The sequence below is a fragment of the Chiloscyllium plagiosum genome, unplaced genomic scaffold (assembly GCF_037043375.1).
Source record: "Chiloscyllium plagiosum isolate Xiang-an unplaced genomic scaffold, Cpla_swu_hap1 HiC_scaffold_25, whole genome shotgun sequence".
Classification (NCBI taxonomy): Eukaryota; Metazoa; Chordata; class Chondrichthyes; order Orectolobiformes; family Hemiscylliidae; genus Chiloscyllium; species Chiloscyllium plagiosum.
In genome coordinates, this window is record NW_028270163.1 from 2,615,740 (window position 1) to 2,635,593 (window position 19,854).

At 44.7% G+C, this 19,854-nt stretch overlaps 1 protein-coding gene across 3 annotated transcripts in view; it reads left to right on the plus strand.

The window, feature by feature from the left end:
* Positions 1-19,854, plus strand: part of itgb4 (integrin, beta 4) — a 174,965-nt gene that overhangs the window by 28,299 nt on the left and 126,812 nt on the right. For all 3 annotated transcript variants that reach the window (XM_088000376.1, XM_088000377.1, XM_088000378.1), the window contains exon 7: positions 17,780-17,951. In XM_088000376.1, coding sequence (XP_087856502.1) covers positions 17,780-17,951 — 172 coding nt within the window. The remainder of the gene's footprint in view (positions 1-17,779; positions 17,952-19,854) is intronic.

Below are 19,854 nucleotides of genomic sequence, written 5' to 3' on the forward strand. Positions count from 1 at the left end.
ACCCTGCTGTATAAACAGTCTTCACCATTGCTCACCATGCTGTATAAACAATCCTCACCACTGCTCACCCTGCTGTATATACAATCCTCACCATTGCTCACCATGCTGTATAAACAATCCTCACCATTGCTCACCATGCTGTATAAACAATCCTCACCATTGCTCACCCTGCTGTATAAACAATCCTCACCATTGCTCACCATGCTGTATAAACAATCCACACCACTGCTCACCATGCTGTATAAACAATCCGCACCATTGCTCACCATGCTGTATAAACAATCCACACCACCGCTCGCCATGCTGTATAAACAATCTACACCACTGCTCACCAGGCTGTATAAACAATCCTCACCATTGCTCACCCTGCTGTATAAACAATCCTCACCACCGGTCATCATGCTGTATAAACAATCCTCACCATTGCTCACCCTGCTGTATAAACAATCCTCACGACCGCTCACCATGCAGTATAAGCAATCCTCACCATTCCTCACCATGCTGTATAAACAATCCTCACTACTGCTCACCATGCTGTATAAACAATCCTCACCTACGCACACCATGCTGTGTAAACAATCCTCACCACTGATCACTATGCTGTATAAACAATCCTCACCATTGCACACCCTGCTGTATAAACAATCCTCACCACTGCTCACCATGCTGTATAAACAATCCACACCACCGCTCACCATGCTGTATAAACAATCCTCACCATTGCTCACCGTGCTGTATCAACAACCCTCACCATTGCTCAACCTGCTGTATAAACAATCCTCACCACTGCTCACCATGCTGTGTAAACATTCGTCACCATTGCTCACCATGCTGTATAAACAATTCTCACCTCTGCTCACCGTGCTGGAAAACAATCCTCACCATTGCTCACCATGCTGTATAAACAATCCACAACACCGCTCACTATGCTGTACAAACACTCTTCACCACTGCTCACCATGCTGTATAAACAATCCTAACCATTGCTCACCCTGCTGTATAAACAATCCTCACCACCGTTCACAATGCTCTATTAACAATCCTCACCATTGCTCACCATGCTGCATAAACAATCCTCACCATTGCTCACCATGCTGTCTAAACAATCCGCACCATTGCTCACCATGCTGTATAAACAATCCTCACCACTGCTCACCATGCTGTATAAACAATCCGCACCATTGCTCACCATGCTGTATAAACAATCCTCACCACTGCTCACCATGCTGTATAAACAATCCTCACCACTGCTCACCATGCTGCATAAACAATTATCACCACTGCTCACCGTGCTGTATAAACTATCCTCACCATTGCTCACCCTGCTGTTTAAACAATACTCTCCCCTGCTCATCACGCAGTCTAACAAATCCTCACCACTGCTCACCATTCTGTATAAACAATCCACACTACTGCTCACTGTGCTCTATAAACAATCCTCACCATTTCTCACCATGCTGCATAAACAATCCTCGCCACTGCTCACCATGCTGTATAAACAATCCACACCATTGCTCACCATGCTGTATAAACAATCCTCACCACTGCTCACCATGCTGTATAAACAATCCTCACCATTGCACACCATGCTGCATAAACAATCCTCACCACTGCTCACCATGCTGTATAAACAATCTGCACTATTGCTCACCATGCTGTGTAAACAATCCTCAACACTGCTCCCCATGCTGCATAAACAATCCTCACCACTGCTCACTATGCTTTGTAAACAATCCTCACCACTGCCCTCCATGCTGCATAAACAGTCCTCACCATTGTTCACCATGCTGTATAAGCAATCCTCACCACTGCTCACCATGCTGTATAAACAATCCTCACCACTGCTCACCATGCTGTGTAAACTTTCTTCACCATTGCTCACCATGCTCTATAAACAATTCTCACCTCTGCTCACCGTGCTGTATAAACAATCCACACCTTTGCTCACCATGCTGTATATACAATCCGTATCATTGCTCACCATATTGTATAAACAATCCTCACCATTGCTCACCATGCTGTATAAACAATCCGCACTATTGCTCACCATGCTGTATAAACAATCCTCGCCACCACTCGCCATGCTGTATAAACAATCCTCACCACCGCTCACCATGCTGTATGAACAATCCTCACCACTGCTCACCATGCTGTATAAACAATCCTCGCCACCGCTCGCCATGCTGTATAAACAATCCTCACCACTGCTCACCATGCTGTACAAACAATCCTGTCCGATGCTCACCATGCGGTATGAACAATCCTCACCACCGCTCACCATACTGTATAAACAATCCTCGCCACCACTCGCCATGCTGTATAAACAATCCTCGCCACCGCTCGCCATGCTGTAAAAACAATCTACACCACTGCTCACCCTGCTATATAAACAATGCTCACCATTGCTCATCCTGCTGTATAAACAATCCTCACCACTGCTCACCATGCTGTATATACAATCCTCACCATTGCACACCATGCTGCATAAACAATCCTCACCACTGCTCACCATGCTGTATAAACAATCGTCACCACTGCTCACCATGCTGTATAAACAATCCTCACGACTGCTCACCATGCTGTATAAACAATCCACACCACCGCTCATCATGCTGTATAAACTATCCTCACCAATACTCACCATGCTGTATTAACAATCCACACCAGTGCTCTCCATGTTGTATAAAAAATCCTCACCATGCTGTATTATCAAGCCTCACCACTGCTCGCCATGCTGTATAAAGAATCCTCACCATTGCTCACCATGCTGTATGAACAATCCTCACCACTGCTCACCATGCTGTATCAACAATCCTTACCACTGCTCACCATGCTATAAAAAGAATCCTCAAAACTGCTCACCATGCTGTATAAACAATCCTCACCATTGCTCACCATGCTGTATGAACAATCCTCACCACTGCTCACCATGCTGTATCAACAATCCTTACCACTGCTCACCATGCTATATAAAGAATCCTCAAAACTGCTCACCATGCTGTATAAACAATCCTCGTCTGTGCTCAAAATGCTGTATGAACAAATCTCACCGTTGCTCACCATGCTGTATAAACAATCCTCACCACTGCTCACCATGCTGTATGAACAATCCTCACCACTGCTCACCATGCTGTATAAACAATCCTCACCATTGCTCACCATGTTGTATAAACAATCCTCACCACTGCTCACCATGCTGTATGAACAATCCTCACCACTGCTCACCATGCTGTATAAAGAATACTCACCATTGCTCACCATGCTGTATGAACAATCCTCACCACTGCTCACCATGCTGTATAAAGAATACTCACCACCGCTCACCATGCTGTATAAACAATCCTCACCACTGCTCACCATGCTGTTTAAACAATCCACACCACTGCTCACCATTTTGTATATACAATCCCCACGACTGCTGACCATGCTGTATAAACAATCCTCACCATTGCTCACCATGCTGTATAAACAATCCCCACGACTGCTCAACATGCTATATAAAGAATCCTCACGACTGGTCACCATGCTGTATATACAATCCTCACCACTGCTCAACATGCTGTGTAAACAATCCTTACCACTGCTCACCATGATGGATAAACTATCCTCACCAATGCTCACCATGCTATATAAACAATCCTCACCACTGCTCGCCATGCTGTATAAACAATCCTCACCACTGCTCACCATCTGCATAAACAATCCCCACCACTGCTCACCATCCTGTATAAATAATCCTCACCAATGCTTAGCATACTATCTTAAGAATCCTCACCACTGCTCACCATGCTGTATAAACGATCCTCACCACTGCTCACCATGCTATATAAAGAATCCTCACCACTGCTCACCATGCTGGATAAATAATCCTCACCACTGCTTAGCATACTATATAAATAATCCTCACCACTGCTCACCATGCTGCCTAAACAATCCTCACCACTGCTCACCATGCTGTATAAACAATCCTCACCATTGCTCTCCATGCTATATAAAGAATCGTCATCACTGCTCACCATGCTGTATAAACAATACTCATCACGGCTTAGCATACTATATAAAGAATCGTCACCACTGCTCACCATGCTGTATAAACAATTCCCACGACTGATCGCCATGCGGTATAAACAATCCCCACGACTGCTCACCATGCTGTATAAACAATCCTCGCCACCACTCGCCATGCTGTATGAACAATCCTCACCACTGCTCACCATGCTGTATAAACAATCCTCACCACTGCTCACCATGCTGTATAAACAACCCTCACCACTGCTCACCATGCTGTATGAACAATCCTCACCACTCCTCACCATGCTGTATAAACAATCCTCACCACTGCTCACCATGCTGTATGAACAATCCTCACCACTCCTCACCCTGCTGTATAAACAATCCTCACCACCGCTCACCATGCTGTATAAACAATCCTCACCACTGCTCACCATGCTGTATAAACAACCCTCACCACTGCTCACCATGCTGTATGAACAATCCTCACCACTCCTCACCATGCTGTATAAACAATCCTCACCACTGCTCACTATGCTGCATAAACAATCCTCACCACGGCTCACCGTGCTGTATAGACAATCCTCACCACTGTTCACCATGCTTTATAAACAACCCTCATCATTGCTCACTATGCTGCATAAACAATCCTCACCACGGCTCACCGCACTGTAAAACAATCCTCAGCACCGCTCACCATGCTGTCGAAACAGTCCTCACTAATGCATACCTTGCTGTATAAAAAGTTCTCACCACTGCTCACCATGCTGTGTAAACAATCCTCACCACTGTTCACCATGTTGTATAAACATTCCTCACCATTGCTCACCATGCTGTATAAACAATCCTCACCACTGCTCGCCATGCTTTATAAACAATCCTCACCACTGCTCACTATGCTGTATGAACAATCCTCATCACTGTTCACTATACTGTGTAAACATTCCTCACCACTGCTCACTATGCTATATAAACAATCCTCACCACTTCTCACTGTGCTATATAAAGAATCCTCACCACTGCTCACCATGCTGTGTAAACAATCCTCAGCACTGGTCACCGTGCAGTATAAACAATCCTTGCCACTGCTCACCACGCTGCATGAACAATCCTCACCACTGCTCGCCATGCTGTATAAACAATCCACACCACTGCTCACCATGCTGTATAAACAATCCACACCACTGCTCACCATGCTGTGTAAACAATCCACACCACTGCTCACCATGCTGTATAAACAATCCACACCACTGCTCACCATGCTGTATAAACAATCCCCACCACCGCTCACCATGCTGTATAAACAGTCCTCACCAATGCGCACCTTGCTGTTTCAACAATCCTCACCACTGTTCACCATGTTGTATAAACTATCCTCACCAGTGCTAGTCATACTGTATAAACAACCCTCAACACTGCTCACCATGCTGCATGAACAATCCTCACCACTGCTCACCATGCTGTATTAACAATCCTCACCACTGCTCGCCATGCTGTGTAAACAGTTGTCAACACTGCTCACCATGCTGTATAAACATTCCTCACCACTGCTCATCATGCTGTCTAAACAATCCTCACCACTGCTCACCATGCTATATAAAGAGTCCTCACCACTGCTCACCATGCTATATAAAGAATCATCACCACTGCTCACCATGGTGTATAAACAATCCTCACCACTGCTCACCGTGCTATATAAATAATCCTCACCACTGCTCACCATGCTATATAAAGAGTCCTCATCAGTGCTCACCATGCTATATAAAGAATCCTCACCACTGCTCTCCACGTTGTGTAACCAATCCTCACCATGCTATATGAACAATCCTCACCACTGTTCACTATGCTGTACAAACAATCCTCACCACTGCTCACCATGCTGTATAAACAATCACCACCACTGCTCACCATGCTGTATAAACAATCCTTATCACCGCTCACCATGCTGTATAAACTATCCTCACCATGCTGTATAAACAATCCTCACCACTGCTCACCGTGCTCTATAAACAATCCTCACCACTGCTCACCATGCTGTATAAATAATCCACACCACTGCTCACCATGCAGTGTAAACAGTCCTCACCAATGCTCACCTTGCTGTATAAACAATCCTCACCACTGCTCACCATGCTATATAAAGAGTCCTCACCACTGCTCACCATGCTATATAAAGAATGCTCCCCACTGCTCACCATGCTGTATAAACAATCCTCACCATTGCTCACCATGCTGTATAAACAATCCTCACCACTGCTCACCATGCTGTATAAACAATCCTCACCACTGCTCACCATGCTATATAAAGAGTCCTCACCACTGCTCACCATGCTATATAAAGAATGCTCGCCACTGCTCACCATGCTGTATAAACAATCCTCACCACTGCTCACCATGCTGTTTTAACAATCCTCACCACTGCTCACTATGCTATATAAAGAGTCCTCACCACTGCTCACCGTGCTATATAAAGAATCCTCACCACTGCTCACCATGCTGTATAAACAATCCTCACCACTGCTCACCATGGTATATAAAGAATCCTCACCACTGCTCACCATGGTATGTAAAGAATCCTCACCACTGCTCACCATGGTATATAAAGAATCCTCACCACTGCTCAACATGGTATGTAAAGAATCCTCACCACTGCTCACCATGGTATATAAACAATCCTCACCACTGCTCACCATGGTATATAAACAATCCTCACCACTGCTCACCATGCTGTATGAACAGTCCCCACCTCTATGTCAGCATGTGTTTATTAGTGATACTGATCAGTAAAACATTCTTACAGAGAATAAGGATCTTACTCCGTCAGGCTGCTACACTGATCTCCACAGATCTGGATGATATCATTATTGTGATGCTTAAGACACCTCTCAGTTTAACTCTTTTGGGCCCTTACACTATTATACAACACCCATCTCAATGAATCAAACCTGGAGTTCACTCCCACGATGGTTGGTCCTTTAATGATGGTTTTAGTTGAGATTACAGCATATGGGCCAGATACAGACACAGCAGTTACGTTTGTATAACACTGCCCTTGCAGAAATTGTGCTCATATAGGGTAACATAAGGGGAGAGTGTGAGGGGAAGGCAGTGACAACGAGATGGAGTGAGAGAAAGTGTGTCGGAGGCACTGAGATAAAGGGAGACCGAGAGTGAGTGAACAACAGAATGATGGAAACAAAGGATATCGGAGAAACAGTTAGAAATACAACGTTGGAGAGAGAAGCTAAAGGACAGCAAAAGGGAGGAACAAAGAGAGAAAAATGAACTTAAACAGACAGATGATAGGTCGGGAAGCATATGAAGAAAGATTGAGTAAGAGAGCCCACGGAAATAGGCAATTACTGAAAGCCTTTCAATGATAAATGTACAGATAGCTGATTAATTCCAGCCCCTCATCAGCATGAAAGGAGACTGGGCGCGTTTGCTCAAAGAATGTATTCTCTGTATCCCAAGGATCTGTGAGCCATTGTCTTCACAGCTTGCCAATGGAACAATAACGCCATTCATCTGTGTACACCCTGCCTGGCTTTGGCCTCATGCTCTATTGTAGTTTGGAAACAATAATAAATCTATTTGTTCTCAGATGTCACTGGAAACATTTGGGTGTGATCTTCTGAAGAACAGAGAGTAAAGTTTCCTTATCTTTCGATTATATGTTGCTGCAGTCACACCTAGAGTTAATGGCTTTTGCTGCTGCCTATCTTCAATAAATGAGTAACCTTTACAGACAGCCACCTGCAAAGATACTTCATTTTCACTCAATAATTACCATTTATTACATTTTCATTCCATCCTCTTTGTTTACCTTGGTGTAGATCTTATCGTGTCGCTGTCAACTCAGATTCCAAAGCTGTTCCTTACTCTAGCCTCTTGCCCACCTCTGTCTCACCCCCCTCCGTCTCTCCCTCAGTCTAATCTCCAACCCAATTCTTCCCACCCTCGTTTCCTTCATCTTTCCCGACCCGCTCAATCTTAGACTCTTTTGAAACATTAACTCAGATGTTGTAATATACTCTGAATGCCTCTGCCAACATCCCTTCTTCCAAAACCTCTGTAAAGGCTAGCTCTTCAGGAAGGTACAGGACACAGGAAGGCTGTTCGGCCCTTTGAGAAAAATGATCCTATTACTCCTACTGCACTGTTCTTTCCCCATATTGTACTAACTAAATGTTAATCGTGTGGAGAATCCTGCACCCTTTGCTCCCATTAATACAGGTAACTATGTGGATGTCATTCTCCAGTTCCTGACTCATCAGACAGGATGGTGGAGGAGAAAGTAAGGACTGCAGATGCTGGTGATCAAAGTTGAGAATGTGGTGCTGAATGTGGTGGCAGCATCCGAGAAGCAGGAGAAACAATATTTTGGGCATAAGCCCTTCAGCAGGAATCATACCCAAAACATCAATTCTCCTGCTGCTTGGATGCTGACTGACCTGCTGTGATTTTCCAGCACCGCACTCTCAACTCATCAGACAGGATCTTTGGCAGGGATTCCTGCAGCCATTTAGTGCATCACAGTGGTGGAGCCTCCTCTGCTTATTGAGGATTGTTTGTACAGTATGGTGAGCAGTGGTGAGGAATGTTCATACAGCATGGTGAGCAAAGGTGAGGATTGTTTATACAGCATGGTGAGCAGTGGTGAGGATTGTTTATACCGCATGGTGAGCAGTCGTGAGGATTCTTTATATAGCATGGTGAGCAGTGGTGAGGATTGTTTATACAGCATGGTGAGCACTGGTGTGGATTGTTTATACAGCATGGTGAGCAGTGGTGAGGATTATTTATACATCATGGTGAGCAGTGGTGGGGATACTTTATATAGCATGGTGAGCAGAGGTGAGGATTGTTCATACAGCATGGTGAGCAATGGTGAGGATTGTTTATACAGCATGCTGAGCAGTGGTGAGGATTTTTTTATACAGCATAGTGAGCAATGGTGAGGATTGTTCATACAGCATCGTGAGCAATGGTGAGGATTGTTTATACAGCATGGTGAGCAGTGGTGAGCATTGTTTATATAGTATGGTGAGTAGTGTTGAGGATTCTTTATATAGCATAGTGAGCAGTGGTGAAGATTTTTTATACAGCATGGTGAGCAATGCTGAGGACTGTTCATACAGCATGGTGAGCAATGGTGAGGATTGTTTATACAGCATGGTGAGCAGTTGTGAGGATTGTTTATACAGCATGGTGAGCACTGGTGAGAATTGTTTATACAGCATGGTGAGCAGTGGTGAGTTTGTTTATACAGCATGGTGAGCAGTGGTGGAGATTCTATATAACATGGTGAGCAGAGGTGAGGATTGTTCATACAGCATGGTGAGCAATGGTGAGGATTGTATATACAGCATGGTGAGCAGTGGTTAGGATTCTTTATATAGCATGGTGAGCAGTGATGAGGATTGTTTATACAGCATGGTGAGCAATGATGAGGATTGTTTATACAGTATGGTGAGCAGTGGTGAGGATTGTTTATATAGCATGGTGAGTAGTGGTGAGGATTGTTTATACAGTATGGTGAGAAGTGGTGAGGATTGTTTACACAGCATGGTGAGCAATGGTGAGGATTGTTTATACAACATGGTGAGCAATGGTGAGGATTGTTCATACAGCATGGTGAGCAATGGTGAGGATTGTTTACACAGCATGGTGAGCAGTGGTGTAGATTGTTTATACAGCATGTTGAGTAGTGGTGTGGATTGTTCATACAGCATGGTGAGCAGTGGTGAGGATTGTTTATACAGTATGGTGAGAAGTGGTGAGGATTGTTTACACAGCATGGTGAGCAATGGTGAGGATTGTCTACACAGCATGGAAAGCAGTGGTCTAGGTTGTTTTTACAGCATGGTGAGCAGTGGTGTGGATTGTTCATACAGCATGGTGAGCAGTGGTGAGGCTTGTTTATACAGCATGGTGAGCAGTTGTGAGGATTTCTTAGACAGCATGGTGAGCAGTGGTGAGGATTGTTTATACAACATGGTGAGCAGTGGTGAGGCTTGTTTATACAGCATGGTGAGCAGTTGTGAGGATTTCTTAGACAGCATGGTGAGCAGTGGTGAGGATTGTTTATACAACATGGTGAGCAGTGGTGAGGCTTGTTTATACAGCATGGTGAGCAGTTGTGAGGATTTCTTAGACAGCATGGTGAGCAGTGGTGAGGATTGTTTATACAGCATGGTGAGCAGTGGCGAGGAGTGTTCAAACAGCATGGTGTACAATGGTGAGGATTGTTTATGCAACATGGTAAGCAATGGTAAGGATTGTTTCTCCATCATGGTGTACAATGGTGAGGTTTGTTTAAACAGCATAGTGTGCAATGGTGAGGATTGTTTACATAGCATGGTGAGCAGTGGTGTAGATTGTTTATACAGCATAGTGAGCAATGGTGAGGATTGTTCATACAGCATGGTGAGCAGTGGTGAGGAGTATTAATACAGCATGGTGAGCAATGGTGAGGCTTGTTTATACAACATGGTGAGCAGTTGTGAGGATTGTTTATACAGCCTGGTGAGGAATAGCGAGGATTGTTTATACAGCATGGTGAGCAGTTGTGAGGATTTTTTAATACAGCATGGTGAGCAGTGGTGAGGATTGTTTATACAACATGGTGAGCAGTTGTGAGGATTGTTTATACAGCCTGGTGAGGAATAGCGAGGATTGTTTATACAGCATGGTGAGCAGTGGTGAGAATTGTTTATGCAACATGGTGAGCAGTGGTGAGGATTGTTAATACAGCATGGTGAGCAATGGTGAGGATTGTTTATACAGCATGGTGAGGAATAGCGAGGATTGTTTATACAGCATGGATAGCAGTGGTGAGAATTGTTTATGCAGCATGGTGAGCAGTGGTGAGGATTATTTGTGCAGCATGGTGAGCAGTCGTGAGGATTGTTTATACAACATGATGAGCAGTGGTGCGGATTGTTTATACAGCATGGTGAGCAGTGGTGAGGATTGTTTATACAACACGGTGAGCAGTGGTGAGGATTGTTTATACAGCATGGTGAGCATTGGTGAGGATAGTTTATACAGCATGGTGAGTAGTGGTGTGGATTGTTTATACAGCATGGTGAGCATTGGTGAGGATAGTTTATACAGCATGGTGAGTAGTGGTGTGGATTGTTTATACAGCATGGTGAGCAATGTTGAGGATTGTTTATACAGCATGGTGAGTAGTGGTGAGGATTGCTTATGCATTATGGTGAGCAATGGTGAGGATTGTTTATATAGTATGGTGAGTAGTGGTGAGGATTGTTTATACACCATGGTGAGCAGTGGTGTAGGTTGTTTTTACAGCATGGTGAGCAGTGGTGTGGATTGTTCATACAGCATGGTGAGCAGTGGTGAGGATTGTTTATACAGCATGGTGAGCAGTTGTGAGGATTTTTTATACCGCATGGTGAGCAGTGGTGCGGATTGTATATGCAGCATGGTGCGGATAGCGAGGATTGTTTATACAGCACGGTGAGCAGTGGTGAGGATTGTTTATACAGCATGGTGAGCAGTGGTGAGGATTGTTTATACAGCATGGTGAGCAGTGGTGAGGATTGTTTCTGCAGCATGGTGATCAGTGGTGAGGATTGTTTATATACCCTGGTGAGCAGTGGTGAGGATTGTTTATGCAGCATGGTGAGCAGTGGTGAGGATCGTTTTACAGCATGGTGAGCAGTGGTGAGAATTGTTTATACAGCATGGTGAGCAGTGGTGAGGATTGTTTATACAGCATAGTGAGCAGTGGTGAGGATTGTTTATACAACATGGTCAGCAATGGTGAGGATTGTTTACGCAGCATGGTGTGCAATGGTGAGGATTGTTTATACAGCATGGTGAGCAGTGGTGAGTATTGTTTATATACCCTGGTGAGCAGTGGTGAGGATTGTTTATGCAGCATGGTGAGCAGTGGTGAGGATCGTTTTTACAGCATGGTGTGCAATGGAGAGGATTGTTTATATAATAGTGCGAGCCTGTGTCTCCCTTTCTGTAGTTTGTTCTTGTGTTCAGCTTCTATGTTTGGTTTGCCTTTGTCTCAGTCACTTACGTTCCAAGCTATTTGAATCTGTCTGAAAATGGGGGATGTACATTGCTCAATCAGTAGTTAGGTTTGATAAAATAAATGGCTCGGTGACATTTTCACCCAATCTGCAGCGCACTAGAATTAAATGCTTTGAGGTGACTGAGCATTTGTGTCAGCACAGGATTCAGAAAGAGAGGCTGTGTCAGATTGTTGGCGATAAGAATAGCAGATCTCGCACCCACAGCTTCCAACCTCATAGTCCGCGAACCCGCACTGTCCGGTTCTACCTCCTTCCCAAGATCCACAAGCCTGACCACCCTGGCCGACCCATTGTCTCAGCATGCTCCTGCCCCACTGAACCCATTTCTACCTACTGTCCTATCCTCCCTAGTCCAGGAACTCCCCACATACGTTCAAGACACCACCCACGCCATCCACCTCCTCCAAAACGTCCGTTTCCCTGGCCCCAACTCCTCATCTTCACCATGGATATCTAATCCCTCTACACCTCCATCTGCCATGACCAGGGCCTCCAAGCCATAAGACCATAAGACATAGGAGCGGAAGTAAGGCCATTCGGCCTAACGAGTCCACTCCGCCATTCAATCATGGCTGATGGGCATTTCAACTCCACTTACCCGCATTCTCCCTGTAGCCCTCCGTTTCTTCCTCTGCCGACGTTCCCAACAGTACCCTTCCACCGACACACTCATTCGTTTGGCCGAACTGGTCCTCACCCTTAACAATTTCTCCTTAGAATCCTCCCACTTCCTCCAGACCAAAGGGGTAGCCATGGGCACACGTATGGGCCCCAGCTATGCCTGTCTCTTTGTTGGCTACGTAGAACAGTCGATCTTCCATAATTACACCGGCACCACTCCCCACCTCTTCCTCCGCTACATTGATGACTGCATCGGTGCGACTTCGTGCTCCCATGAGGATGTTGAGCAATTCATCAACTTCACCAACACATTCCACCCTGACCTTAAATTTACCTGGACCATCTCTGACACCTCCCTCCCCTTTCCTAGACCTCTCCAGCTCCATTAATGATGACCGACTTGATACCGACATTTTTTACAAACCCACCGACTCCCACAGCTACCTGGATTACACCTTTTCCCACCCTACCTCCTGCAAAAATGCCATCCCGTATTCCCAATTCCTCCGCCTCCGCCGTATCTGCTCCCAGGAGGACCAGTTCCACCACAGAACACACCAGATGGCCTCCTTCTTTAGAGACTGCAATTTCCCTTCCCACGTGGTGAAAGATGCCCTCCAACACATCTCGTCCATATCCCACACCTCCGCCTCAGACCCCACCCCTCCAACCGTAACAAGGACAGAACACCCCTGGCACCCTACCAACCTTCGCATAAACCAAATCATCCGCCGACATTCCTGCCATCTCCAAACATTTCTGCCATCTCCAGGGATATATTTCTCTCCCCACCCCTTTCCGCCTTCTGCAAAGACCGTTCCCTCCGTGACTACCTGGTCAGGTCCACGCCCCCCTTCAATCCACCTTCCCAACCTGGCACTTCCCCTGCCACCGCAGGAATTGCAAAACCTGTGCCCACACCTCCTCTCTCACCTTTATCCAAGGCCCTAAAGGAGCCTTCCACATCCATCAAAGTTTTACCTGCACATCCACCAATATCATTTATTGTATCCGTTGCTCCCGATGCGGTCTCCTCTACATTGGGGAGACTGGATGCCTTCTAGCAGAGCGCTTTAGGGAACATCTCCAGGACACCCGCACCAATCAACCACACCGCCCTGTGGCCCAACATTTCAGCTCTCCCTCCCACTCTGCCGAGGTCATGGAGGTCCTGGGCCTCCTTCACCGCCGCTCTCTCACCACCAGACACCTGGAGGAAGAACGCCTCATCTTCCGCCTCGGAACACTTCAAACCCAGGGCATCAATGTGGACTTCAACAGTTTCCTCATTTCCCCTTCCCGCAACCTCACCGCAGTTCCCAACTTCCAGCTCAGCACTGTCCCCATGACTTGTCCTACCTGCCTATCTTCTTTTCCACCTATCCACTCCACCCTCCCCTCCCCTATCACCTTCATCCCCTCCCCCACTCACCTATTGTACTCTATGCTACTTTCTCCCCACCCCCACCCTCCTCTCACTTATCTCTCCACCCTTCAGACGCTCTGCCTGTATTCCTGATGAAGGGCTTTTGCCCGAAACATCGATTTTACTGCTCCTTGGATGCTGTCTGAACTGCTGTGCTTTTCCACCACCACTAATCCAGAATCTGTTTTCCAGCATCTGCAGTCATTGTTTTTACCCCGATAAGAATAGCGAGACAGGGCTTATTGTTTTCTCTTGAGAGAATGTTCAGGGGAGATTTCATATTTTGAAGGATTCTGAGTGATCAAGAAGATAGTGTTCTATTGCAGAACATTCAATAAGCAGCAGGCAGAGATTCAGCAAGATTAGTAAAATATCTGAGGCTTTGGGGTGAGAGATAATTATTTTGACTTTGAGTTGTTCTGATTGGATTGCACTGCCTAGTAGGATGGTAGAAGGCAATTCAACAGGAGATTCCAAAAGAGATTGAGATATGACTGACAGGATATCTCTACAAAAGAATAGACACAGCTACAAAGAACAGTTTGACCTTGCTGCATCATTCTGTAATTGAGATGAGAGAGGTTATCCCCACCCACTCCCACCAATTTGGCATGTTCACAGAGTCATAGAGTCATACAGATATACAGCATGGAAACAAACCCTTCGGTCCAACTCATCCATGCCGACCAGATATCCCAACCCAATCTAGTCCCACCTGCCAGCACCCGGCCCATATCCCTCCAAACCCTTCCTATTCATATACCCATCCAAATGCCTTTTAAATGTTGCAATTGTACCAGTCTCCACCACATCCTCTGGCAGCTCATTCCATACACACATTACCCGCTGAGTGAAAAAGTTGCCCCTTAGGTCTCTTTTATATCTTTCCCCTCTCATCCTAAACCTATGCCCTCTAGTTCTAGACTCCCCCACCCTAGGGAAAAGGCTTAGTCTATTTATCCTATCCATGCCCCTCATGATTTAATAAACCTCTATAAAGATCTCCCCAAAGTCTACGATGCTCCAGGGAAAACAGCCCCAGCCTGTTCAACTTCTCCCTGTAGCTCAAATCCTCCAACCCTGGCAACATTCTTGTAAATTTTTTCTGGACCCTTTCAATTTTCACAACATCCTTCCAATAGAAAGTGATAGAGACTGCTGCAAGAGTATTCCTTCCATCAGCACCTCGTTTATCTGTTATCATCCTTGGGATGTTTATATAGTGTCCTCCATCATGAAGATTGACGCAAAACTATTGCTTTAAATTATCCCCCATTACCCTGCTCCCCATTATTAGTTCCCCAGCTGCTTTCTCCAAGTGTCCCACATTTACTTCACATTTTTTTTTAATTACTTGAGAATGTTTTTCTGTTTGTCTTTTCATATTTCTTGCTAACTTGCTTTTGTAATCAACTTTCTCCTTTTTTTTAGTCATCCATTTCTGGTTCCTTAAAAATGTTCCCAGTCACCTGGCCTACAACTACTTTGTTTTGCTATGTTGTAATGCCATAGACCTTGACTGGACTGTCCTTGACTGTCTTTGTTAGCTACAGATGGTTCATGCTTGTCATCAAATCCTTCTTTTTTACCAGAATAATTTTTTGCTAAGCATTATGAAGTACCTGCATAAATTTCTGCCACTGCTCATCTACTGACTTGTCCTTTAATCTATATTTCCAACCTGCTTTAGATATTTTTCCTCCCACCTCAATTGCCCTTAAGGGAGGATACTGCTTTGACATCAGTTACTTTCCCACAAGTTGAATTTTAAATTCTATCATTTTGTGATCACTACCCTCCAAGATCTATTAAATCTTACCTTGTTACACATTAACAGATCTACATAGGTGTTCCAGGCAGGCTTTCCAATACAGTTCTATGAAACAATCCCTGATGCACTCCAGAAATTCATCCTTCACATTACCTTTGCCTGTTTGTCAACTCAATACGCAAGTAACAAATCACATTACAACTGCAGTACCTTTCTTACACAACTCCATTATTTACTGATTTTTCCTTTGTTGTATAGTAAGACAATTCTTCATTGGCCTATAATTTATTGCTGTTCCTTATTTCTACCCAAATTTATTTAGCATCACAATCTATTGCACCTACATCACTATTCATCACTGCACTGATACCTTCCTTTATTAACACTACCTCACCTCCTTGTACTTTTTGCCTATCCTTCTGAAAAGTTAAGTGACATTGAATATTAAGTTCCCACTCGTAGTCATACTGAAGCTATGTCTCTTTAACACCAATCAAGTCATGCTCATTTATTCTGAATGTGCCTTCAACTCCTCTATCTTGTTAGAAATGCTGTATACATTCAGACAAAAGAGCCATAAGCTCAAGATATCTCCCCTTCGCAGAATTCTTCCTCCTCATTGGGAAGAGTCAACCAAGATTAACCCGGGCATTCAAGAATTGTAGCAAATTGAAGGAAAAACAATAAGCAATGTGGCAATGATTAGTCGTAAGCTAGAGAACTGGTAAACTTTGTTTTTTCAAACAAGGAAAATAAACTTTGAGAGTAAACTGAGTAATAGAGGACGGCAAGTGGTCCCTGCTCAGGCCCACCCCGACCCACACTGGCTACTTCAGTTCTTATGGGTTTTTTATAAAATGGTTTACCATTACCACTTAGTCTGGTTTTAATTTGAGCTGAACTCTTCTGCATATACTTTCAATCCCTTCCTGTCACCCCGATCATCATTCACTCTTCACTATCCTGCAGCCTTGAACTAATTTCTTTTTGATTCTATAAATTTACCTTCACCTGTACACCCCCACACCACTCCATGACTAAATCTACAGCTCTAGTTACGTGATTCACCAGGGCATTGGTCCCAACTGGTTCAAATGAAGTCCAGCACAAGTGAATGACTGCCTCCTGAGTTATAAACCCCTTTCTCCCAGCAGTATCTCTGAGCCATACTTTCGCTCTCTAATCTTATTTATTTTAAGCACATGGCTCAAGGAGGAATTTAGGGATCACCACCTATATGGTTCTGCTTTATCATTTTGCCCTGAATTGTTTGTAATCATTGCAGAGAATCTCTTTTTAAGGCATAGAAAGGGAGTACTAAACATTTCACAAACTATCCTTACAACTTAAGCCTCATGAATCCCAGGATTTACGTGATGATTCTGTGCTGTGTCTCTTCCATGCAAGAGAATAGTCACCAAAGCACACAGTGTTTATAATTGAACACAGTACACCATCATGAGAAATGAACAAGGTTCATTAAAACCGTAGTATTTCCTCACCTTGAAATAAAAAAAGGGCAGCAGTCCCTGAAACAGAGTATATGTTAGACGGTTTGAACCTAAGTAACAGCATGAACCTATTAAATACACCACATTCATCAAAAGTAAAACAAAGAACTTCAGATGCTGAAGATCTGAAGTAGAAACAGAAATTGCTAGAGAAACTCAGCAGGTCTGGCAGTATCTGTGGGGAGAAAGCAGAGTTAACATTGAGTCCGGTAACTCTTCATTAGAATTTACGAATAGGGGTTAAAACCTGTTTGATCTGAAGTCCTCTTCAAACCTGGAAAGCTGCCCAGGTTTCTCTCACAGGATTGTGGAATATGTTAAAGTCACCATCGTCATACCCTTCCTGATTTTTCATCTGTTCCAGGCTCCGAGAACCCTGGCCCAACAGCGATGCTCCATTCTCCTTCAAGAATGTTATTCCATTGACACCAAATGCTGCGTATTTCACCAATGAGCTGAAGAAAGAGAGAATTTCGGGAAACGTGGATGCTCCTGAAGGTGGATTTGATGCCATTCTGCAGGTTGCTGTTTGTCAGGTGAGTTCACTTGCTCTGGGATCCATTTTGTTTTAGTTATCAAGTCAATGTAGATTAGATTCCCTACAGCATGGAAACAGGCCCTTCGGCCCAACCAGTCCACAACAACCCTCCGAAGAGTAACCCGCCCAGACCCATTTCCCTCTGACTAATGCACCTAACACTACAGGCAATTTAGCATGGCCAATTCACCTGACCTGCACATCTTTGACTGTGGGAGGAAACCGGAGCATCCAGAGGAAACCCACACAGACACAGACAGTCATCCGAGGCTGGAATCGAACCTGGTACCCTGGTGCTGTGAGGCAGCAGTGCTAACCACTGAGCCACTGTGCCGCCCCAAAATGTGAATCAAAATTTGGCCGTTCACCCCAATGAGTCCATGCCAGATCTTTGCCAGTTCAGTCAAACCCATTCCACCACTCAATCCACTAACTTCAACAAATTTATTTTTCAAGTGCCCATCCAATTTCCTTGTCTCCATTTCTAGCCCAGATCATCAGGTGGACATCCTTTCAGTTAAATGGTTTAACTCTGTACCTGCTGTGGTCAGTTGGGAGATAGATTTAACCATATTAACTGAGATCATTGGGGATAAAGGGAAAATGTTCTTATTTCTCAATAGGCATGGTTTCAGTAAGTTGGATAAATCTTACATAAATGGACCTGGCCATTTCTAGTCAATGATGTGCAGGTAGACAGAGGGAATTTTGAGAACCTCTTGTCATCTGCTGTACAGGTTTTTGTTGTAACTAATTAATGAAATAATTATCCTAGGAGGGATTCAAATTATCTTAAATTCCCTGAAATATGACCCATTTTAGGTAATTTACATAAAAATATAATTTGAAGTCAGTACTGACCCCAGTGACAGACTGTCACCACCAGTACTGTACCCCAGGGTTATACAGTGACAGATCTGTCCCCACCAGTACTGTACCCCAGGGTTATTCAGTGACAGATCTGTCCCCACCAGTACTGTACCCCAGGGTTATACAGTGACAGATCTGTCACCACTAGTACTGTACCCCAATGTTATACAGTGACAGACCTGTCCCCATCAGTACTGTACCCCAGTGTTATACAGTGATAGACCTGTCCCCACCGGTACTGTACCCCAGTGTTATACAGTGACAGACCTGTCCCCACCGGTACTGTACCCCAGTGTTATACAGTGACAGACCTGTCCCCACCAGTACTGTACCCCAGTGTTATACAGGGACAGACCTGTCCCCACCAGTACTGTACCCCAGGGTTATACAGTGACAGACCTGTCCCCACCAGTACTGTACCCCAGTGTTATACAGTGACAGACCTATCCCCACCAGTACTGTAACCCAATGTTATACAGTGACAGACGTGTCCTCACCAGTACTGTACCCCAGTGTTATACAGTGACAGACCTGTCCCCACTAGTACTGTACCCCAGTGTTATACAGTGACAGACCTGTCCCCACTAGTACTGTACCCCAGTGTTATACAGTGACAGACTTATTCCCACCAGGATACGCAGCTCCAGCATTACTGCCAAATCCATTCAATCTGTGGCTGTAGAGATGGTATTAAACTATTGACATGGTCAATGAGATTTCGTGATGTTCTGCACCAGTGTGGATCTATGAGTATCCGGACATCTAATTGCTGGATGTAAGGTTATTCTTTCATTTGCTTTCATTCCATTAAACTGGAGACATTCCTCTGTAAATTGCACAGGAGTTCGCTTTGAGGGTTCATGGCTTTGGAAGCTTCACCTCACTTAACCCAAGGGAGGTGACCAGTACAGGACAGAGTCATTAAGTCAAACAGCATAGAAACAAGATCTTCAGCCCATCAAGTAAATGCTGACCAACAAACACTAAACTACACTCATCCAATTCCCCTGCCCTTGGTCGATAGTCTGCTC